At 51.1% G+C, this 21092-nt stretch overlaps 7 protein-coding genes across 7 annotated transcripts in view; 3 read left to right on the top strand and 4 right to left on the bottom strand.

The window, feature by feature from the left end:
- The window catches only part of BO86DRAFT_48628 (non-specific serine/threonine protein kinase), a 3682-nt gene extending 482 nt beyond the window's left edge, over positions 1 to 3200 (top strand). Inside the window, exons 2-5 of the mRNA XM_025677422.1 lie at positions 105 to 133; positions 193 to 310; positions 370 to 517; positions 566 to 3200. Of these exons, the coding sequence (XP_025529268.1) occupies positions 105 to 133; positions 193 to 310; positions 370 to 517; positions 566 to 2850 (2580 nt within the window). The 3' untranslated portion in view covers positions 2851 to 3200. The remainder of the gene's footprint in view (positions 1 to 104; positions 134 to 192; positions 311 to 369; positions 518 to 565) is intronic.
- Positions 3201 to 3598: 398 nt separating this feature from the next.
- BO86DRAFT_309448 (putative l-fucose permease) lies at positions 3599 to 5478 on the bottom strand (the record flags this gene model as incomplete). The annotated part of the gene is made up of 6 exons (XM_025667815.1): positions 3599 to 3957; positions 4160 to 4390; positions 4463 to 4807; positions 4896 to 5113; positions 5179 to 5279; positions 5344 to 5478. The coding sequence occupies 6 exons, from the start codon at positions 5476 to 5478 to the stop codon at positions 3599 to 3601; spliced, it is 1389 nt and encodes a 462-aa protein (XP_025529267.1).
- Positions 5479 to 6103: 625 nt separating this feature from the next.
- On the bottom strand, positions 6104 to 9860 carry BO86DRAFT_387974 (calcium-transporting ATPase). The gene is made up of 5 exons (XM_025671737.1): positions 9636 to 9860; positions 9394 to 9551; positions 7005 to 9320; positions 6617 to 6939; positions 6104 to 6562 (listed from the first exon to the last, which is right to left on the bottom strand). The coding sequence occupies exons 1-5, from the start codon at positions 9751 to 9753 to the stop codon at positions 6463 to 6465; spliced, it is 3015 nt and encodes a 1004-aa protein (XP_025529266.1). The 5' UTR covers positions 9754 to 9860; the 3' UTR covers positions 6104 to 6462.
- A 1816-nt stretch (positions 9861 to 11676) lies between these two features.
- On the top strand, positions 11677 to 13804 carry BO86DRAFT_387973 (14-3-3 adaptor artA-like protein). Its single transcript, XM_025671736.1, has 8 exons — positions 11677 to 11873; positions 12087 to 12094; positions 12170 to 12216; positions 12291 to 12310; positions 12374 to 12385; positions 12472 to 12746; positions 12820 to 12907; positions 12971 to 13804. Exons 1-8 carry the CDS (start codon positions 11862 to 11864, stop codon positions 13328 to 13330), a joined length of 822 nt encoding a protein of 273 aa, XP_025529265.1. The 5' UTR covers positions 11677 to 11861; the 3' UTR covers positions 13331 to 13804.
- A 96-nt stretch (positions 13805 to 13900) lies between these two features.
- BO86DRAFT_387969 (eukaryotic translation initiation factor 3 subunit J) lies at positions 13901 to 15443 on the bottom strand. The gene is made up of 3 exons (XM_025671735.1): positions 15264 to 15443; positions 15062 to 15135; positions 13901 to 14858 (listed from the first exon to the last, which is right to left on the bottom strand). The coding sequence occupies exons 1-3, from the start codon at positions 15280 to 15282 to the stop codon at positions 14151 to 14153; spliced, it is 801 nt and encodes a 266-aa protein (XP_025529264.1). The 5' UTR covers positions 15283 to 15443; the 3' UTR covers positions 13901 to 14150.
- Positions 15444 to 15695: 252 nt separating this feature from the next.
- Positions 15696 to 17594, bottom strand: aspf22 (enolase acuN). The gene is made up of 5 exons (XM_025668883.1): positions 17348 to 17594; positions 17230 to 17286; positions 16820 to 17159; positions 16319 to 16759; positions 15696 to 16267 (listed from the first exon to the last, which is right to left on the bottom strand). Exons 1-5 carry the CDS (start codon positions 17469 to 17471, stop codon positions 15913 to 15915), a joined length of 1317 nt encoding a protein of 438 aa, XP_025529263.1. The 5' UTR covers positions 17472 to 17594; the 3' UTR covers positions 15696 to 15912.
- Positions 17595 to 18844: 1250 nt separating this feature from the next.
- Positions 18845 to 20714, top strand: rpt4 (proteasome regulatory particle base subunit RPT4). The gene is made up of 4 exons (XM_025671734.1): positions 18845 to 19389; positions 19502 to 19888; positions 19945 to 20401; positions 20472 to 20714. Exons 1-4 carry the CDS (start codon positions 19173 to 19175, stop codon positions 20590 to 20592), a joined length of 1182 nt encoding a protein of 393 aa, XP_025529262.1. The 5' UTR covers positions 18845 to 19172; the 3' UTR covers positions 20593 to 20714.
- Positions 20715 to 21092: the final 378 nt, after the last annotated feature.

The following is a 21092-nucleotide window of genomic DNA, read 5'->3' as shown; positions in this document are numbered from 1 at the left end:
GACGAGGGGCGTTTTAGTCTTAGGTCAGCCCCCCCCCCCCCCTTTTTTTTTTTTCAGAAGTGATCTGTGCCTGGTACTAATTGAAACTCCATGCGATTTGGTAGCTTGCCCAGTCATACAATGAATTATTAGAGTGAGTCTCTACCTTGCCAGAACCTTGGAAACTTTGCTGACCAGATTTGATGATCATAGGGAATTCTCCTCAAAAGACCTCCGCACTGTAGGCAATTACACACTTGGGCGGTTAATAGGAAAAGGCTCCTTTGGCAAGGTCTACCTTGCCTCTCATAAGTTGACCAATGGCTCTAAGGTAGGCCTCCTCGACTATGCAGGCAATTCGAAGCATGTGTTAAGGCATGCTATATTTAGGTCGTACTCAAGTCTTCGAGTAAGGAGGACAGGAACCTGGCGCGCGAGATCCATCACCATCGTCAGTTCCTCCACCCCCATATCGCTCGCCTCTACGAAGTCATTGTGACGGAGAATCTGGTCTGGCTAGTGCTGGAATATTGTCCAGGTAGGTTAACCTGGATTGTTTGCAATTTATTATTTTTGACACTGGTAGGTGATGAGCTGTACAATCATCTCCTTCAACATGGCCCACTCCCCGTTGAGAAAGTTAAAAAGATCTTCACACAATTAGTTGGGGCTGTGGCGTATGTTCACAGCAAGTCCTGTGTACACCGCGATCTCAAACTCGAAAATATCTTGCTTGATAAGCACGAAAATGTCAAGCTTTGTGACTTCGGATTCACAAGAGAATATGAGGGAAAGGCAAGCTACCTGCAGACATTTTGTGGCACGATATGCTATAGTGCCCCCGAAATGCTGAAGGGGGAGAAATATGCCGGCGAGAAAGTGGATGTTTGGAGCTTAGGAATCATTCTGTACGCCCTACTTGCAGGCGAACTTCCGTTTGACGATGATGACGATCAAGTCACCAAAGCTCGCATCCTCAACGATGAGCCGGCGTTCAATGAAAAATTTCCTGAGGATGCCAAAACTCTCATCAATCTGCTCTTGTCAAAGCGACCTTTGATCCGGCCAGGCTTGGGTGAGATTCTCGGCCATCCATTTCTCGCCGAGTTTGCTTCGGAACAGCTGGCGATTCTGAAGATCCCACGTCCGGCGCCATTTTCGACCCCGCTCGAGAAGACAACATTGCAGCGCATGAAAAGTGCGGGTTTGAACATCGATGATGTTGTGGAAAGCGTTCTCTCTCAACGATGTGACCCACTCGCTGGCTGGTGGGCATTGCTGATAGAGAAAGAGCAACGCAAAGAACGAAAGAGGGAGCGTAAACGCCGAGAACGTGAGGCTGAGGCTAAAAACATTCGCCGGCTCAGCGCAGCGAGCAGTCGTTTGGAAAAGATTTCCGCAGCTTTAGTTGAAGTGGATGAGGAGGGGCACGCATCATCTGATGGCCCTCTCCAAGAACGTGGACGTAGGAACAGGCGGAGCTTACCATCCCAGCTCACGGTACCAGAACTACCCATGCTTCCTGAGCCAGCTCCCGTGCAGTCTCCAGATTCTAGCGCGCCTCCTCCGCCTATTGACAAAGACTCTGTCCGCTCCGCTAGCTCCACTCGACCTCGTCCAGTACCGCCTCCCAAAGATCAAGCACGGCGGCCGAGTACCTTGCACGCCAGCGCTTCGCAACCGGAACTAGCGCAACACAATGGTCTTTTCAGAAGGCGTACTGGTCGCCGTCAGTATCCGATCATAAGTCAGCTGGCCTCACTCAAACATTGGTTTGTGGAGTCTGCGAAGAGGGCCAAGTCACCGCACGCAAAGGTTACGAGCGCCCAAGGTGGGCATCGCAAATTTCTTCCGGAAAGACTAAGCCCAGGAAAGGGACAAGAGGCTGGAAAGAAGCCAACATCCCCATCTGCCGTCATTGGAAACCAAGGTGACTTATCGACGCCGACCCAGATGAAACGCTCGTCGAATGCTAGTAGCTTGGCTCCAAGCAGTGCCTCCTATCCAAACCACCGTCACTCTTTTCCCCGGCAACCTCGACCACTCAGCACAGGTCAAACCCATCGAAATTCCCTGTCGCCCTCCCCAATAACTCCGAGGGGCTCTTATCGGCGGTCGTCTGCTGGCTTGCGTGGACGCAAGTCGACCTCTTCGTCTGTCTCGTCTATCCGCAGCATTCATCATACCCATACCCACTCTAAGGCCTCATCCGTATCCTCGAATAGCATTGGCTCGGCTTCGACACCGACCGCTCGAATCACCAAATCACCACATTCTTCTGTGAAAGTCTTGCCCACGACGCCGAGCGCCTCTGCTCGTTTTCCAAGCAATATTCGCTTGGTCCGAGGTACGCATACTGGAATGCGTGACATGGACGATCACAATGGAAGACTCCAATCAGTGTTTAACGAGGCAGCCCCGACCTCGCTACTCTATTCACCTTCTTCAAGCCTTGTATTTGCCCGTCGCAAACGATCCGCATTCAAGGGCCCTATGATTAACACTGCAAACCTGATGGTATCTGGCGGTGTGGCTGCTTCGCAATATCCCCAAGTTGATTATGGTGCTGAGGGTTCTGTTGCCGCAAATGCTGTTCGGCCTGCAGCAAGGAAGAGTCAAATTATTGAAGAGGAAGATCTAGAAGAAGACATCGAGGAGGTGGATACCTTCAGCGGCCTAGAGGATGATCCAGGATCACCAGTCGATCCGGTAAAACCGGACGATTACCTTGAACTTGAGCATACGGATGGATTGCTTCCTGAGCCGTCTCGCAAACCCGCTCTAGCCCCTGCCCCGGACTTTGATGCTAGTCCTCGCCCACCCCGCTCGTCCTCATTGACAACGCCGTCGTTCTCGACGGTCCCCGAGTAGACGTTACTCTGTCTGATGCAAAACTTCCATGAGACTGCTGTCAAAGCCTTCAGGCAGTAGCAGCCGGACATACTAGATTTCACCTTGGCATGTTTCGATTCTATTTGTTCTTTTTGCACATTTCATTCATATTTATACCCCCTTTCGCGTCTGTGCGGGCTAGTTTTTGATTTTCTTTTCCTTTTCCTTTTCCTTTTCCTTTTTTCTTTTTTCTTGGACAAATCTCAATCTTTGACTGTTGCGCAAAATGGCAACGCGATGATAAACAAGCCTGGGAAGGTCATTCTTGTACGCTAGAAACCCCCCTTTTCCTATCCTTCTTTCCAGACTTCTTCTTATTCATTACCTTGCAAGGATTGCATCTGCATTCTCTTGACACGCACCACGTCATATTTACCACGCACTTCGCGCCGGTTTCTTTTGTATTATAATATCATATCTTGCTCCACATATCCACCTACTCATCTACATACCTATTTCGTCAAAGATCTGTCCATGTGTCCCTGAGTGTGCTTGGCATCTATGAGCGATGTTCAGCCTATGAGTTTCCACTGCCCTTTTTCACGGGATGATGACGGAGCCGCGTGGGGCTGGCTCCAGTACCAGGCAATAAGTATATAACACGGCCCTCCATGCATTGAAGATTGGTGGGGGAAAAAATAGGACAACCATACAAAGGTCGTGCCTGATTCACGATAGCATGAGCGAATTGGTTCACTGTTGGATAAAAATGCTCCAATCCTTGTCACTATCCAATCTTGGCTGTGGTCCCATCCTCGACATCTTTAGTCATAACATTCTCCTCCCCAAGCCCAACACCACTGATGTAAACCTTGTCCACCGTTTCGCGGTACGCAGGCACGAGATTCACTGCCCAGGCATACGACAATGCAATGACGAAAAACAAGGTCGGCACAATCATAGCGAAGCCCGTGTTCCGTGCGTCCGCCACTCGACCGAGAATTGGGGGTACGACTGCTCCGCCACAGACAGCGCCAACAATGAGCCCGGAGGCCCGCTTATAGTTCCTACCCAGGCCGCATATACCAAGCGCGACAATCGTTGGGAAACAGACAGATTCGAAGAAGAGGGTACAGAAGAGCATTGCTAGTGAAATTATATAGTTGATTGTTGTTAGTCCGCTGGGCATCCTGCGCGACAGAGCCGGGGCAAGAGAGAGAGAGAATGAGGAGGAAGAGAGAGGGAGAATAGGAGAGGCTGGACGAGGACCGAGAGACAAGGACCTATTCACGAAGTGTGCGTGCTTTTGGAAAAATGAATAGAACACGAGGGTGAAGGTGGGACGTACCGACTCCTGTCCGGTTATGTTGCGTTATTGATGCAGCGATGAATGCAACAGTGCAGGAGAGATAAACTAAGAACACCCAACGGGCTTTTGCAAATCTCATGATAATGGCACCGACGAAGCGACCGACAGCAAAGACACCCTGGGCACCGGCAAGATACTTGGAAGCTGTGGCGCTAGAAGTTCCGGGCCAGGTCTCGGTAACGTAATTGATGAAATAGCTTGCGATAGCAACTGATGGACGCCAAAGGAAAGGTTAGGTGTGAGAGATAAGGCAAGCATATGTATGCAGGTCTGGAGTCATACCTTGTGCGCCTGTATAAGTGAATTGTGCCAGCGTAGCATGGAAGAGCTTATATTGCTTCCGGAGTGGCTTTTCCTGCTCGTCCGCGTGTGTCTCGGCAACCTGAAAGGCCATGTCCTCATCTGTCACTTCGGGGATCGAAGAGATGAAGAAAATACCCGCGAGGATGAAGACAAAGATGCCAATTGCGAGATAAACCCACTGAACGCGCTTGAGGGCATTGACATCATCGCCCACGGAGGTGAAGAAGACATATGAAGCTAGCACTGGCGCCACGCAGGCTCCGATGCCGTTGAAAGCCTGGGCAAGATTGATTCGGATTTCAGCGTATCTGGGTGGACCACAGACTAAAAGCTCATTCTAGTCATTGTTCCTCATTTCTCGCTCAACCCATGGAAGGATGGAGCTCAAGGGGTTCACATATGCTCCACTCACCAGTTATGTATGGATTGGCAGCCGTCTCCAGAGACCCCAGGCCAGAGCCAATAACAAAAGTGGCTGCACAGAAGCCTCCGAATGAGCGATGCAAGCCTGCAGGCCACATGCAGAGAGCGCCGATACCATATAGAGTCAGGCCGAAAACGAAAACAGTCTTGTAGCCGAAATGACGGAGCATGTAGTTCGCATAGCTAAGGGACGCCAGTGGATAAGCACTTAGAGCCGTCAATCAGAAGGCCCTCTCCTTAACAGATGCATGTTATTGAAAGAGCTTGCTGACCCAAAGTAGGCTGCCTGGAGTCCAGAAGAACGTGTACGAGTGATATGCATGGTATTCTGGAAATGCTTGTTAAGTGTGTCTAGTAGACCATAGGCGAATCCCTGCAGCGCAAGTATGTCAGCGACCACCACCACATATGTTTATCTCTTGCTCTAGGGCGCTCACCCATAGAAAGAAGAGTATGGTGACTAGAGTTAAGGGCCAGATACTCTGGCGCAACGTAAGGGTGGCGGCAGAGGTGGTTCTGCTATTATCGACCCGGAACCCAGTCCGAGTCTTCAGGAAACGCACGATCCCCATTCCGGCGCGATAGGGAGAAAGCAGTCTTTCTGAGAAAGGGGGAAGACGACAAGAGAAGAAAGAAGGTCTCTTGAGAATAGGTAAGTGATTGGGATTGTAAGATAAAGCCACTAGAGAGCGAGGGGGCGGAAGGAGGGGTATGTATGTGGCTTCTTCACAGGCAATAGTCTTCAATTGCATCTCTCTGAGCCCAGGTCTCTTCTCACCATCCCCCCCCCCGACTCTCTCCGCAGAATCAGGAATGTGGAAATAGGAAAATAGGGAGGTTAGGGAAGGCCAAATCATCCGGGGGGGTGTCCCCGTTGGTCAGGTTTGAGGGGACAAGATTGCAGCAGGCATTCTCGCCGTCGATGCCCCAGTTTCCCCGCAATTGAAATTTAGGCTGAAATTCATGATGAACCGGGCGGTCTCAATTCAATCCGGTTCAGTCACCTGTCATCGTGGTGTATTTATAGAGGTGAGTTGAGACTAGTCAGAAACTAGGGTGAAAGGAGGGGGAAATGGAGCCGACTTGGAAAGGAAGACCATCCATATCACGGGATCGCATATCTAGAAGTATGCGTATGCTTTGTTTACACATGTATGTGGTTATATGTTTGTTTGTTTGCCTTAGGACTTGATACACTACACAGTAGACAATAATACATTTGATACACTAATCTATCTAAAACGTGCTCGGTGGGTAAACAAAACGTATTCAGCGAAGCAGGAGAACAATCGATTGCAAGTGAAACAGGTGAGAAAAGTCTAGGCATAGTGTCCACATGTTACATGGGAACAGAACTTACTTCGCTAGGCTCGTCGCTGTAGATATCCGCCTCATCCTTCTCTATACGCCCCCAACCATCCAAAGGTATAGGTATATGCCATCAGTTAACTGCCCAACGACAAAACAACAAACACATCGAATATGAAGGGACAAGAAATCTATATATCATCAAGGCGATCACCGACATCTCAGTCATCACTTCATCAACAAATCGTTCACGCCCTCTTAGGCTTGCCATTGAGTTCCACAGGCGCGACTGCGGGGACGTTATTGTACAAGCGGCGCTCCATGACCTTTAGAGCCTCGTCGATGAAGCTAGAACTGGTCAGAGAAGATATTCCATGCCAAGGGAAATGGAAAATCACTTACATAACAGGGGCACTGATAGCTAGGACCGCCTGCCATTCCATCCAGCCCAAGGGCAGGATAGAGAACAGACCCTGCAAGAAAGGAACATAGAGAATCGCAAAGTGTAACGACATGGAGAGGATAATCGCATAGACGAGCATCGGGTTATTCGACAGGCCGAAGGTGAAGAGTGACTCGCTGGAGGAGAGGGCGTTCATGGCGTTGAGCATTTCAATCACAACGAGGATCGAGAGCGACACAGTAGATGCAGATCGCGACATATCGTTGGTGAACATCTCACAGCCAACCTCGGGGAACTGGGACGAGCACTTGTGGAAATGAGACTGTGGCAATATATTAGAAGACCTGGCACGTAGACGATGGAAAGAGGCAAGGGCGCGGATCTTACCAACTGCCAAAATGAAATCTGAGGCCCCTCAGGATTGTACACAAACCACCAGACATAGCCGAAGACAGTAGCGGCACCGACGTAGGTACCGATCACCATGTACCTGAAAAGGAGCCAGCCGCCGACCAGAGGCTCATCACGCTTTCGGGGGGCACGTCTCATGACATCGTGATCAGGCGGGTTGAAGGAGAGGGCTGTGGCGGGCAACCCATCGGTGACCAAGTTAACCCACAGAAGCTGCACAGGGATCAAAGCCTCCGGCATGCCCAAGGCTGCAGTCAGAAAGATAGAAACGACTTCACCGATGTTCGATGAGATGAGGTACCGGATGAATTGCTGCGTGTTGCTATAGATCGAACGACCCTCTTCAACAGCCACGGTGATGGTCGCGAAGTTGTCATCAGCCAGCACCATGTCAGCGGCAAGCTTGGCAACGTCCGTTCCTGTGCCCATGGCGACACCAATGTCCGATTTCTTCAGGGCGGGAGCGTCATTTACACCATCTCCAGTCATTGCGACAACGTGGCCCAAGGATTGCAGGAGGTCAACGAGCTTGGACTTGTGGCTAGGCTCAGTTCGCGAAAACAGAGACGCAGTCTTGACAGCATCGAGCTTTTCGTTGTACGAAAGGCTATCGAACTCTCTTCCGGTAAAGCTTTTACCCTTCAAATCTTCATCTTCACTGAAAACACCAATTTGACGGCAAACGGACTCCGCAGTATTGCGATTGTCACCAGTAATAACAATAACACGTATACCAGCCTCCTTGCACTTTCTGATCGAGGCAGCGACCTCCACCCGTGGAGGGTCCAGCATCGCAACGAAGCCGAGAAGCGTCATGTTCTGTTCCAATTGAGCGTAATCGTCCGTGGATTTGGCATTGTGCAAGAGAGGGTTGGTTCCATCAGTGTCAACACTAGCCAGTGCGATTACACGAAGACCACGGTTCCCATATCCAATTAGTTCTTCAGAAAGGCAGTTCAGGTGATCCTTTGTCAGGGAAACACGCTTTCCGTTAGTACCAAGAAGTACATGGGAGCAGCGCTCCAAGATGGACTCCGGTGCACCCTTAACCAGGAGCTTCTGTTCCTTTCCGGTATCGACAAGAACCGACATACTTTTCCGGTCACGGGAGAATTCATAGGTTGCCTTGAGGGACAGGCGAGTTTCGTAATGAGCACTGGCGGCATGGAGCCTTTGGGTAGCTGGGAGAGGTAGCAATTCAGCGTTGATAGCAGAATCCTCGGTGCCGATTTTTTCGACCAGAACGCGAAGAGCGCCTTCAGTGGGCTCGCCGATACAGGAGAATGCGCCAGTCTTAGCATCATGGGCCAGCGTCGCGCTGTTGCAGCGAGCCATAACCTCTGTCATTTGCCGAATGGTAGATGAAGTGACAGCAACGTTTTGCAACTCCTTGCCCTGGAGCGAGATTTTGCCTTCAGGAGCGAAAGTCGTACCTTCAACGTCGATTTCCTCGACGCCATGGCCAGTCTCGTTGAGGTAAGCAATCTTCTCGGCGCTCATCTGGTTAGTAGTCAAGGTTCCGGTTTTGTCGGAGCAGATCACACTGCAACTACCCAGTGTCTCCACCGAGGGAAGTGAACGGACCACCGCATTCTTCTGAGCCATCTTGCGTGTACCAAGAGCCAGACATGTGGTGATCACCACCGCCAACCCTTCCGGAATAGCCGCCACACCCAGGGACACTGCAATCTTCAAGTAGTAGATGGCTCCCTTAGTCCAGCCACCGTGGGACGGGTCGTTGAAGTGCTCAATGTTGATAATCCAGACAAGGACACAAATGACAGTAATCACCTTAGCTAGCATGTCACCGAAGTCATCGAGCTTCTGCTTCAGGGGAGTCGGCTCCGAGATCTGGGAGGTGATACTCTCATGAATGTCACCAATGGCCGTCGATCCACCCGTCAAAACAACGATAGCGGTTGCGTGTCCATTGACAACGGTTGTACCCGAGAAGAGCATATTAACTTGATCTTGCTTGACCGCTTGCTTGTCCTGGATGATGCGAGCATCCTTGGCAACGCTCTCACTTTCGCCGGTAAGGATAGCCTGGTCCACACGGAAACTATTGCTGTGGATAGCGAGCAGTCTACAGTCCGCCGGGACACGGTCACCAACTGCAACGTGGACAATATCTCCGGGAACCAGATCCTCCGCTTTGACGCGCTGGGTTTTGCCGTCACGCACCACTGTAGCTTCATTGGCGGAATATTCTTGAAGAGCAGCAATAGCTTTCTCTGCATTGCTTTCTTGAGTGACACCAACCACAGCATTGAGAATCAGAATGGTCAAGATCTAGTGTACAGCGCAGGGTGTTAGTGGCGTCCCCACCCAAGTGCAGTTTTGAGAGAACATTCTAGCAACATACCACAACCGGGTCGACAAAAGCAGACCAATCGTCACCTTCCTCAAAAAGAGCCAGTATGAAGGATACGGCAGCGGACCCCAAAAGAATAAGGACCAACTGGTCTTTGAATTGTTCTGCAACGAGCTGCCAGAGGGGTGTCGGTGGCTCTTCCGCAAGGGCTGGATGACACGATTGGCGTTAGCATGCTCCGAAAAGTGACAACTTCACTCAGTACACCGAAAGATGGCATGGTGGCAACCTACCGTTGGGGCCATGTCTCTGCCTGGCCTTAATGACTTGGTCCTGCGAGAGACCAAAGCTTTCGGTGACACTAAAATGGTCCAGTACTTCCGCTGGGGAAGAAAGGTAGGATTGCTCCATGTTGGTTGGAGACCCCCAGATATCGGCGAGGGTGACCAGGAGTGGGAGCAAGGAGGAAAAGATGTAAAAAGAAGAAGAAAAAAAAAAAAAAGAAAGAAAGAAAGAAAGGAAAGGAAAGGGAAGACAATAGGTGAAGGGGGACTGAGAGAGGAGGGGGCGGGAAAGAAAATCGGGGATATAACCCAGATCAAGACATGAACGCCAAGTGGCCAGAAACCCCCGGAGCTTAGTGAGTGAGTGAGTGAGTGAGTGATAAGTAAGTTCCAAGTTGGATAACTCAGTCCTTAGTTACTTAGCCGGGAGGGATCTAGGCAGAAGAAGGGTGGAAAGTCCGTGACCCGGTGCAATAAATATGCAGTACAGCAGCAGGGTACTGGTTAGGATCCAGTAAGATTTGGACTCCACCAAGCACGATGGTACTGTACGTTAGCGGGCTGATAGTGACAGTGTTTGTGATGATTTTATAAGTTATGCAAATTGAATTGTGATGTCAATGAATGGATCATCGGTACTATTTATAAAGATTGTTGGTGAAAAGTGTCAATCTTTGTTGATGTACTGAGTAGTAGTTAGAGACTGAGAGAGTCTTGATGATGATGATGATGGAGAAGAAAGGTTGGAAGCGGCGACTTTTCTTGGTCCCCCTCAGGCACTTTCAACGTGTTCTCCTTGGCGGGCGTCTGTGTCTGGCTGGATCCAGTTCTGGGCTGGAGTCTGATCCATCATCCATCCTTCTCCATTCGGTCCCCGGGCGGGCGCGGCGTCAGAATTGCCGATACCAAACCGGCAGGGCTGAACCATACCATACCGTCCTGGACTCCTGGATTCTGGGTGACACACCATTGTGATACCGTACCTTACCCTGAGTGAAACTTGGTTATGCCTCCACTTCATTTGGCCCAAGTACGGAGACTGGGTCGGAAATTTTGATGGAGCAATAAGAGAGAGAGGTACCTACTCGACGACTCAACAACCAACACCACCATACAGCGCAGCACTCCACCCGGAAACGACGATGCCTTGCACCCAAGATCCATCTGCTCCATCTTAGTCCTGGTTCCTAGGACTGGGACTGGAATTGGTCGCATAACGTCTACAAACGACAAACGATCTTTCCGCTTATCAACTTCCAGTTGCATTTGTGTATTCCTTCGATGTGTCTTCATTGGATCCTGGGCCTATGACTTCAGTGGCCGAAGTAAGTAGCGCCGTGTTTTGCCTTGGCCTTGTAAGGCAGAGTGTAAAGAATCCCTCGTCGCTTCCACTGCAGGTCACATCGGTCTAGCTGTACTGTACAATTAATCAGAACTCGGGTGAGGATCGAGTTAGACAAAGCTCCATTCCAAACGGGGTCATCTTGGGACAACGGTCTCTGCCCTGTCAAGTGCAGCTTTGACCAGCAGTATTTAAATCAAACGTATTGCTTCGTGCAGGAGGGCCGGGGAGGAAGGGGGGGAGGGGAGTTCAATGCAGTGGTTGCCGACAAACGTGGTTACGCATCCGTCCCCAAATAGAGTATTCTTCGTGACGGGCCCATAGTCTGTGAGATCTGAGAAGAAGTCGGATTTATGCAATGGCTGAGAGTTCAATTACTATTTGAGGCTCTTTTTACTCAAGTATAAATAGTTTGGTGCTGCCCACCGGTCGCAAAGCGTATACTGGCCACAGACTAGGCAAGTGACGGAGGACCCTCTAGTTACACAGTACAGCCCTGAGCCAATTGCCTTAGTCAGCTGTATTGATCAAATCCCGTGACAAGGGGCAACCGCAACATGTGACCCAAGAGCGCGTGACTGAGATGACTGAGAGGATGAGGGAAGGATGTTTGGCCTCATTTGGCCTCAGGCGGTCAGAGACAAACAAACGTAGCAAACAGATGAGGCGCCCGCTTCTCGCTAAAGCTGGCTGCTCGTCACCTTCACCGTCCATCACTCGTTGCTGTGAAGATCACATCTACCAAACCACTCGTGATTCCATCCTCATTCCATCCCATTTTCTCCCGTCTGTATTTTGCTCGGACACTCTAGCTTCCATCTCACTTCCTTGTCAACTCTTTTTTACCTCCCCCCAACTTCTTTTGCAACCTTATCTGTGTCAGATCGCCAAGTATGACTTCTGAGGTATGTTGTCCCTCCATGCCCCCCTCCCCTCTCCCACCCACCCCGTGCCTGACCCCTCTCCCCTGTGCTCTTGATTGTAAGCATCAGGACTGGTGCTTGTATACCTACTCCATGCTTTGTATCTTTGCCGCTTCCCTCTGCTAAAACCGACCTTTAACACTTTCGAATGCGACTGGAATGCTCACTAACTCGTTCTTCCCCCTTTACCTACAGCGTGAGAGGTAAGGATCCAGACCTGTCTTGAGCAACTGCAACCAACCTGTTCAACAACACTCACACCTCCTCCCTACCCTTAGCAAGACATTTCTCGCCCGCCTTTGCGAGCAGGCTGAGCGCTACGATGGTAAGATGGTCACTGCGATTTCTCCCCATTCCCGTTGTCTGTCGATGTGACATGCTGATCCCCACTGTTCATAGAAATGGTCACGTACATGAAGGTGAGTAACCGTCATTCCAAAAACAATAATCAAAATTTATGTGGTAACTAACTATGATTTCAGGAAGTCGCCAACGTATGCAACCCTCTCCTTTGATCGACGAGATCCCCTATCGTGAAACCCCCTACCTTTGTCCGCCCGGCTGACACCCTTGGTATTAGATCGGAGGCGAGCTTTCCGTCGATGAGCGTAACCTTCTTTCCGTTGCTTACAAGAACGTGGTTGGTACCCGTCGTGCCTCCTGGCGCATCATCTCCTCCATTGAGCAAAAGGAGGAGACCAAGGGCTCTGAGAAGCACGTTTCCATCATCCGTGATTACCGTCAAAAGATCGAGACCGAACTCGAGAAGGTCTGCCAGGACGTCCTTGATGTCTTGGATCAGTCCCTTATCCCTAAGGCCGAGACTGGCGAGTCCAAGGTCTTTTACTACAAGATGTAAGCGTCTATCCCTCAGTGGGTGAAGTAGGTATCGCAACGGCGCAGGAATTGACATATCTACAATCTGCAGGAAGGGTGACTACCACCGCTATCTTGCCGAGTTCGCCTCTGGCAACAAGCGCAAGGTCGCCGCTACCGCTGCCCACGAGGCTTACAAGGTGAGTCCGCTGACAGTCCAGTTGCCCTTCCTAATGATATCCTATATTGATGATCTGTCTTAGAACGCCACTGATGTTGCCCAAACCGATCTCACTCCCACTCACCCCATCCGCTTGGGTCTCGCCCTTAACTTCTCCGTCTTCTACTATGAAATCCTGAACTCCCCCGACCGTGCCTGCCACCTTGCCAAGCAGGCCTTCGACGATGCCATTGCCGAGCTTGACTCCCTCTCCGAGGAGAGCTACCGGGACAGCACTCTGATCATGCAGCTCCTGCGTGACAACCTGACCCTGTGGACCTCTTCTGATGGTAACGATGCTGAGGGTGCTGCTGCTCCTAGAGAGGACAAGCCCGAGGAGGAGGCTGCTGCTGCCCCCGAGGATAAAGTGGAGGAGACCCAGCCTGCTGCCCCTGAGTCTTGAACGACGGATTCTTTCCTAGTTGTATCAAAATTCCCCCGTGCTGTGTCATCGGCGTGCCTGCTCGGAACGTGCGACTAGTACCTGGAAGTGCTTATGGCGCTCTGCTTTGAGTGCGTGACTGATTTAGGCCGGCACATGTCTTCCACCATTTCGGGATTGTGTGGGTCGGTCGGCGGAGTTTGATATTTGGAGCGTGACGAAAAGGGGCTGAGTGGAATTTATCTCTCTTTTATTCTCTCTTTATTCCCACTCCAGCAAGATACAATGTCTTATTTCCAGTTCCTGATTCACTGCTGCCCCTTTTCCCCCTGTTGTTTCTTCCGCACAATGCCCAGAGCCTTGAGCTTCCCAGATGATCCCGTCCGGAAGTAATCAATTCCGTGGACCTTTTTACCCACACAGACTTTCTAGTAGCTGAAAGCTTTCTGATGTCGAGCATCCGGCTTCATTCACCACAACCTTGTTAAAATTCCCTGTTTCAGTGATATCTTCATAATCCTAGCAGGTGGTTTCTGTTCCAAGGTGTAAAATGTCTATTGAAAGTCAAGGCCTATAGTGCGTCTGAATCATGGGCACTGTCCTGGACTCGGATTCTATGTCTATATGCGAACAGTAGTATGTGGTGAGCAGGATGGCTGCATAGAACAAATAGGAAGAACAACAAGGAGATGGGTTTATAACGCATTTACAGGAATGGGGCACGTCAGAAGCCTGTCAAGACCGGTCTAGCTAAAAACCTGGAGAGGATGAAACCCGAGACTAAGAGAAAGCTATGGGGGATGATGAGATAAGGAAAACGTGTCACGCCAAATTTCAATAATTACATGAAGTCATCGTCATCCAAGCCATCGTCATCATAAGAGTTAGAGTCAATGTGGTTATCTCTGGCAGCGACGAGGGAAACCTTGGTCTTTGCGGCCTTGGTCTTCTTGTTGCCCTTGTCAGCGGCACGCTCCTCCTTCATCTTCTCGTTGCTCAGCGTGGTCAGGCCGGAAGCCATCTTCTTAACATCGCCACTGGGCAGTTCCTTGGCCAGCTGCTTGACGAATTCCTGGGCCCACAGGGCATACTGGGGCTTCTTGGAGTGCACCGTCAACAGGGGGATCAGGGTCGCGGTGAGGCGCGCGAACTGATCCTTGGTGGTCGGCTTGAACAACGGCATGGCCGACAGGTCAACCGCCTGGGTGGGGTCAGCCGAGTCGCCGATAACGACGGCCTTGGGGGCGCCGCGGTTGCGCATTCGGTTGAGATCGATGTCGCCAAACAGATCCTCGGCGTGCTTGAGATCGGCATCCTTCTCCGTCTTCCGGAGGCGGGCGCGGCGCTCGGCTTCGTCCTCGTCGCTCTCGTCGTCGCTCTCGGCGTCTGCCTGTGCCTTCCGCGTCGCCTTGTGCTCTTGTATGCGCTGCGCCTTGCTCTTCTTGTTGGCCGCCGCTTCCGCTTCGGCCTTGGCCTTGGCCTCAGCAGCCTTGGCGGCCTTCTCTCTCTCTACCTCGGAGTCTTCGGCGGCATCCCATGAGTCGAGGACCTAAATCATTGCAATTTCTGATCAGCGCCTCGTCTTCTCCGCGGTTTGCAGGCATCTCGTCGTTGAAAGCGATTTGAATGAAATCACTGGAAGTCTAAAGCGGTCGGGGAAAGGAGGATGTGGGAGAAAGCCGCCAATTTCCACTCATGGCCAGATTCTCTTGATTGAAAGGAGGGGGGAAACAGAAGATAAGGAGAACTTACATCGTCTTCTTCCTCATCGTCAAACTTGCGACGGGCAGCAACGGGAGGGGGAGAAACGCTCTCCTCCTCGTCATCTGAATATCGACGTCAGTGGTGTGTTGAACAAAGCAATGTGGCGTGGAAATGTCATCAATAAGGGGGGGGATGAGGGCGGAGGGGTGGGTGTAGTATGGGAGACAAAAATCCCATTTGTAGAACATACCCCACTTTGAAGGAGCCATGGCGGACAAAAGTGGCTCAAATTGAGATAGGAAAAATCACAGAGTGCGCCCTCGCGTGGCTAGTTGGAAATCCAGTAACTTAGGGTCCCTTGTCTAGGAGACTGGGGGTTTGTCGGTGACTTTGGCAGTGAAAGCGCGAAGAAGAGAGGAGAAAGAGTAGGAAAGCAAGAGTGATTGAGTGATTGCTTGATTGATCCCGTGGGGCAAGGCCAGAAAAGTCACGTGAGATAATGGGATGCCCAATACGGACCTTGTGCTGTACGGCCCGGGCCCGCAACGGGTGACTTGACAAGTTAACATAGTCACAGTAAATACGGTCTCTTACTTAGCATTTCTTCTACTTATATCACTACGACGACGACGACGACTACAACTACTACTACTATGCTGCTCGTGGCTTTGGGCACCGTGCTGAACAAGAAAATAAGGTTTTTTTCTCCATTATGTGCCACTAATCATTAAATGGCCTTGTATTCGTCATCATGAATATTGATCGAGGTCTTTCTTCCCTGACCAAAAAGCAATCCGCCCACCAGTTCTGTACGCAGTGAGGCGAAGCCCCTTCAAAGAGGGATCTCAAAAGTTTGATAAGATGTTAATTCGGAGGTGCGGCGGGGATCGTCGCTGCATTTACAACTGAACAGCGGTGCGGAACTTGCTGCCAGCATAGACAGCGTTCTCACCGAGCTCCTCCTCGATGCGGAGGATCTGGTTGAGCTTGGCAAGACGCTCAGAGCGGGCAGGAGCACCGGTCTTGATCTGGCCAGAGCGGAGACCAACGGCAATGTCGGCAATGGTCACATCCTCGGTCTCACCGGAACGGTGGGAGACCATGACACCCCAGCCATCGGCGTAGGAATCCTTGGCAGCCTGGATGGATTCGGTGAGAGTACCGATCTGGTTGACCTTGAGGAGGAGAGCGTTGCAAGACTTGAGCTCGATGGCCTTCTTGATACGCTGGGGGTTGGTGACAGTCAAGTCATCACTGTGATCGTATTAGCAATCAAGTCGGTGGTCCTAGAATCAGGATACGTACCCGACAATCTGGAAGTCAGAGGTCTTGTAGAAGTAGCTCCAGGCCTCCCAGTCGTCCTCAGCGAATGGGTCCTCAATGCTGACAATGGGGTACTTGCTGGCAAGAGACTTGTACAGGTCGGCCAGCTGCTCGTAGGTGAGCCACTTGGAGGGGTCGGACTCGGGATTCTTGAAGTCGAGGTCGTACTTCTTCTGCTCGACCTTGTAGAATTCGCTGGAAGCAACATCCATCGCGATGGAGATCTTGCCAGTGTATCCGGCCTGCTCGATGGCCTCGGTGATCAGGTCGAGAGCCTCCTCGGCGGTCTGAATATCGGGGGCAACACCACCCTCGTCGCCGACGTTGCCGGCAGACTGGCCATACTTCTTCTTGGCAAGAGCCTTGAGCTTCTGGTAGACCTCGGCACCCTGGCGGAGACCCTCGGAGAAAGAAGAGGCGTTCCTGTGAAAGACAGAGTCAGTCCGAGTTATCCGTGCCGACGCTCGACTCCGGTTGACTTACTCAGGAACGATCATGAACTCCTGGAAAGCAAGGCGGCCACCGGCGTGGGAACCACCGTTGAGGACGTTCTGGAAGGGAACGGGGAGAACGTAGGGCTTCTTGGTACCAGCCAAGTCGGAGATATGGGCGTAAAGAGGGATACCCTTCTCAGCAGCGCCGGCCTTGGCGATGGCCAGACTGACACCGAGAATGGCGTTGGCACCGAGGTTGGACTTGTTGGCAGTACCATCGAGCTTGTTCAGGAACTCGTCAACCTTGGACTGATCCTTGACATCAAGGTTCTCCTTGATGACAGCGGGGGCAATGGTCTCGTTGACGTTGTTGACGGCCTTCAAGACACCTGATCACGCACACAGGTAAGGTGAGCTAAGTGAAATTAGGGGTGATGGATAGAAGGTTATCAGACTTACCCTTGCCACCCCACTTGGTCTTGTCACCATCACGGAGCTCGTGAGCCTCGTGCTGGCCTAATCTCAATTGTCAGTTTCTTCAACTTGGAGAGAGGCAGAAGGCAGGGAGGTTACTCACCAGTAGAGGCACCAGAGGGGACAATGGCGCGGTGAAGACCAGTCTCAGTAACGACGTCAACCTCAACGGTGGGGTTACCGCGAGAGTCGTAGACGGAGCGGGCGTGGATCTTGGAGATAGGCATGTTGATGGGCTAATGGGGTGGGGGATGAATCAGTTTTGACTGGAGAAGAAACGGGCAAACAGACGCCGGGGTCTATGTTTATATAAGGAAGACCAGGAAAGGAGAGAGGAGGGGGGGGGGGGGACAGGGCAAAAACCCAGTGCTTTGAATTGTTGTTGGGTGTGGGTGGCCGACTAGGAAGCGGGGGAAAATCCAAGTGGTTTGTTGTTCACCGAGCACCCAAAATGACTGACGGAGAGGAGGGCCAGCCTCACAGCACGGCAAAGCATTGCGGCGTTGACAATCATCGGTAACAATGATCACAATTAAACATGATTGAACATGATTGAACATAAGCCCATGGGAGTGGAGCATGGCTCCATCAATCCCCAGTATTCATGGTGATTGGGGTGCCAACTGGCAACCACCACGATGCATTTGAAATGGTGGTTGGTGATGGCGGGGTTAAGCTGTCCCAGAACAGAAATATATAGGGAAAGGTGGAAATGGAGGGGTATCGAAAGGGACTCGGGAGGAGGGGACTCAACGGAAAGGAGGGGAGGAAGAGGGAAGGTGAGGGGAAGGGCGGAGGGGCAAACACACGAACACGGGGGAATTGAAGAATTGAAGAATTGAAGAGTTGAAGATGGAAGAATGATGAACTGAAATAACTTACCTGAGAATAAGGAGATTGGACCTTTGAAATGATGATGATGATTGATGAGGGAGGGAGAGGAGAAGAGGGAGGAGGTTAAGAGGAAAAGAGGAAGAGAGAAGAAAAAGGATTCTTGTACTTTACCTAGTACTTGTAGTAAGTTACTTCTTGTAAGCTTGAGCTCTGTCTGCCATGATCAATTGCCCCGGGAGAAGCTCACCCTCTGATCTGCTTCGTCTCCGAATCTTTCCCATGAAATGGTGGGGCAATCTTGTCTTCCTCCTCTCTTCACCTGTCCTTCTCCAGCGAGATCTTCCGCGTACCCTCGGGGAAATGTAGATAGGATAGACTACTCCGTACAGTACAGTACATGTTGAAAGTTAGTTCCTATACCAACCTCGGAATTATGTATGTACAGTAGTACATTTACATAGATTCATGCATAGACACACCAGTCTAGTGATATACCCATACCTATTCAAGATACAATGATGTCAATGGGAGTGCTGTATGCTGAGCACATACATCACCATTCAACTCCTGCCCCTCCTCCGCAGCCGCCGGACTGTTCGTATTCCTTTCCTCATCAGTTGTTTCCTCGACTGCTGGCTGCGACAGGGTCTGGAAACTTCCATTGCGTAATGACGAAGAGGTTGCCCGGGAGCAACCCATCCTCGGAGATACCTTGGTGCCTGAGACTCCTACTCCGTTAGAATCTCGGATATTTCATACTGCGGCCCCCGGGTTGAGCCGTGCAGTACGGAGTACATTTACACCTTTAAACCAAGGCATCAATCACCTATCACGTGTGGTGTTCGCAATTGCCAATTGCCATCATGCGCACCCTCACGTGATTTGGCTGACCTGGTGTCTCCGGGCTCCGAGCTCCTCGACAAGCTTCCCCGAGCTTGGTAGGCGTGTGAAAACAAGACCGTCAGCCATCCATCTCTCAGTCATCTATCTGCTATCATCATCGCTATATCCAAACGTTCCTTCGATTCTTGGGCGCTGGGAGAATACTGTGAACTTTTCGTTGTCTCCGGTTCACCGTCTCGCCTGACATCATCATGAACAGTGGCAGTGATCCCGAGAGAGACCAGGCGCTCGAGGACTACAAGAGAAGTCTGCTGGAGTTGCGGGAATGGGAGGCCAAACTGAAGTCTCTGCGGATGGGGATTAAGGATTTACAGAGAGAATTCGACATCTCTGAAGAGAACATCAAGGCCCTGCAGAGCGTTGGTCAGATCATCGGGGAGGTGCTGAAACAGCTCGACGAGGAGAGATGTAGGTCTACCTTGGCTCATTTTGTTTTTAAGCAAAGAGTTCTGGAAACCGTTCCGAAAGTTGCTGGGCATGAATCTGCCGGTCTTATCTGTACAGGCGCTGACCTCTATAGTCATTGTCAAGGCTTCCTCCGGACCTCGATATGTTGTCGGTTGCCGCTCCAAGGTTGACAAGGCGAAGCTGAAGCAGGGTACCCGGGTTGCCCTGGATATGACTACGTTGACGATTATGCGGATGCTGCCCAGAGAGGTCGATCCCTTGGTATACAATATGTCGCTGGAGGACCCGGGTCAGATCAACTTTGCAGGCATCGGTGGTCTAAATGACCAAATCCGTGAGCTACGAGAGGTGATCGAATTGCCATTGAAGAACCCCGAACTGTTCCAACGAGTGGGTATCAAGCCGCCCAAGGGTGTCTTGCTCTACGGTCCTCCAGGTACGGGTAAGACGCTTCTGGCACGAGCTGTCGCAAGCTCAATGGAAACGAACTTCTTGAAAGGTATGCATACCAAGGCCATGGGGATCGTCGCGCCTGCTAATGCTCTCCTTACCCAGTGGTGTCATCTGCTATTGTCGATAAGTACATTGGTGAATCCGCACGGCTGATAAGAGAGATGTTCGGATACGCCAAGGAGCACGAGCCTTGCATCATCTTCATGGACGAAATTGACGCCATCGGAGGACGACGTTTCTCCGAGGGTACCTCTGCGGATCGAGAAATTCAACGAACACTGATGGAGCTGCTCAACCAGCTGGACGGCTTTGATTATTTGGGCAAGACCAAGATCATCATGGCCACGAATCGGCCGGACACCCTAGACCCAGCTCTTTTGCGTGCTGGTCGTCTGGACCGGAAGATCGAGATCCCCTTACCTAACGAGGTTGGTCGTTTGGAGATTCTGAAGATCCACTCTAGCACTGTCAAGATGGATGGGGAGATCGATTTCGAGAGCGTGGTGAAGATGAGTGACGGCCTCAATGGTGCTGATCTTCGCAACGTTGTCACCGAAGCGTAAGTGGCTATCCCAAATGATTATCTCTGCTCGGATCAATGCGGTGATCTTAGACTGACTGTGATTTAGTGGCCTTTTTGCAATCAAGGACTACCGCGATGCGATTAATCAGGATGATTTTAACCGGGCTGTGCGGAAGGTGGCTGAGGCGAAGAAGCTGGAGGGCAAGCTTGAATACCAGAAGTTGTAAATGCATTTCGATGAATGGTTTTACGTCGGGCTTAGCCGTCATGTTCTAGAAATCTGTTTGAATTCACTGGCACGGTCCGCCGACCTTGATTCTGGATAATGTAACTCTAGATCAATATTCTCCTCGTACCCAAAGCTGTAACGGAATACGTGGTTTAGTTATGTATCCGACTCGAGTTTGGAGGAGTGATGTGGAATAAGTTACTAGTAGCTCCACATCGTCCGGAACACAGACCCTGGAATCGAACCCTGGCCGGGGAAAAGAGATGACCAGTCCATATGTCATGGAGATGATGCTGTACACATAACTTACTGACTATGAGCATTTACTACTCCGTAGCTGGAGCAGTATCGGAAATGAATGCCAAGGCGGAGTGAGGCTCCGGAATACATTACTTGATTACGAGGGAGTTTACTCATAGAGGCGGATCTGCATCCTTGACCCGAGAGTCGGAGACGTTACACGCGTCCAGGCCATTCTCACCACTGACTCTAGTTTAT

The sequence above is a fragment of the Aspergillus japonicus genome, assembly GCF_003184785.1.
Source record: "Aspergillus japonicus CBS 114.51 unplaced genomic scaffold BO86scaffold_14, whole genome shotgun sequence".
NCBI classification, from domain to species: Eukaryota; Fungi; Ascomycota; class Eurotiomycetes; order Eurotiales; family Aspergillaceae; genus Aspergillus; species Aspergillus japonicus.
Note: the sequence above shows the minus strand (reverse complement) of the source record. Positions and strands in the feature narration are given on the sequence as shown.

What these genes read in the sequence shown, in the direction of transcription:
- BO86DRAFT_387974 (XM_025671737.1), bottom strand. Translation starts at nt 9,753, where the DNA reads ATGGAGCAATCCTACCTTTCTTCCCCAGCGGAAGTACTGGACCATTTT. An exon ending in CTTTTGTCGACCCGGTTGTG is followed by an intron (nt 9,321 to 9,393) that starts GTATGTTGCTAG and finishes GCTGTACACTAG; the next exon opens with ATCTTGACCATTCTGATTCT. An exon ending in GCTATCAGTGCCCCTGTTAT is followed by an intron (nt 6,563 to 6,616) that starts GTAAGTGATTTT and finishes GACCAGTTCTAG; the next exon opens with CTTCATCGACGAGGCTCTAA.
- BO86DRAFT_387973 (XM_025671736.1), top strand. An exon ending in GCAGGCTGAGCGCTACGATG is followed by an intron (nt 12,217 to 12,290) that starts GTAAGATGGTCA and finishes CACTGTTCATAG; the next exon opens with AAATGGTCACGTACATGAAG. An exon ending in AAGGTCTTTTACTACAAGAT is followed by an intron (nt 12,747 to 12,819) that starts GTAAGCGTCTAT and finishes TACAATCTGCAG; the next exon opens with GAAGGGTGACTACCACCGCT.
- BO86DRAFT_387969 (XM_025671735.1), bottom strand. An exon ending in ACGATGAGGAAGAAGACGAT is followed by an intron (nt 14,859 to 15,061) that starts GTAAGTTCTCCT and finishes GCAATGATTTAG; the next exon opens with GTCCTCGACTCATGGGATGC.
- aspf22 (XM_025668883.1), bottom strand. Translation starts at nt 17,471, where the DNA reads ATGCCTATCTCCAAGATCCACGCCCGCTCCGTCTACGACTCTCGCGGT. An exon ending in CCCCTCTGGTGCCTCTACTG is followed by an intron (nt 17,287 to 17,347) that starts GTGAGTAACCTC and finishes AATTGAGATTAG; the next exon opens with GCCAGCACGAGGCTCACGAG. An exon ending in GACCAAGTGGGGTGGCAAGG is followed by an intron (nt 17,160 to 17,229) that starts GTAAGTCTGATA and finishes GTGCGTGATCAG; the next exon opens with GTGTCTTGAAGGCCGTCAAC.
- rpt4 (XM_025671734.1), top strand. Translation starts at nt 19,173, where the DNA reads ATGAACAGTGGCAGTGATCCCGAGAGAGACCAGGCGCTCGAGGACTAC. An exon ending in ACAGCTCGACGAGGAGAGAT is followed by an intron (nt 19,390 to 19,501) that starts GTAGGTCTACCT and finishes TGACCTCTATAG; the next exon opens with TCATTGTCAAGGCTTCCTCC. An exon ending in GGAAACGAACTTCTTGAAAG is followed by an intron (nt 19,889 to 19,944) that starts GTATGCATACCA and finishes CTCCTTACCCAG; the next exon opens with TGGTGTCATCTGCTATTGTC.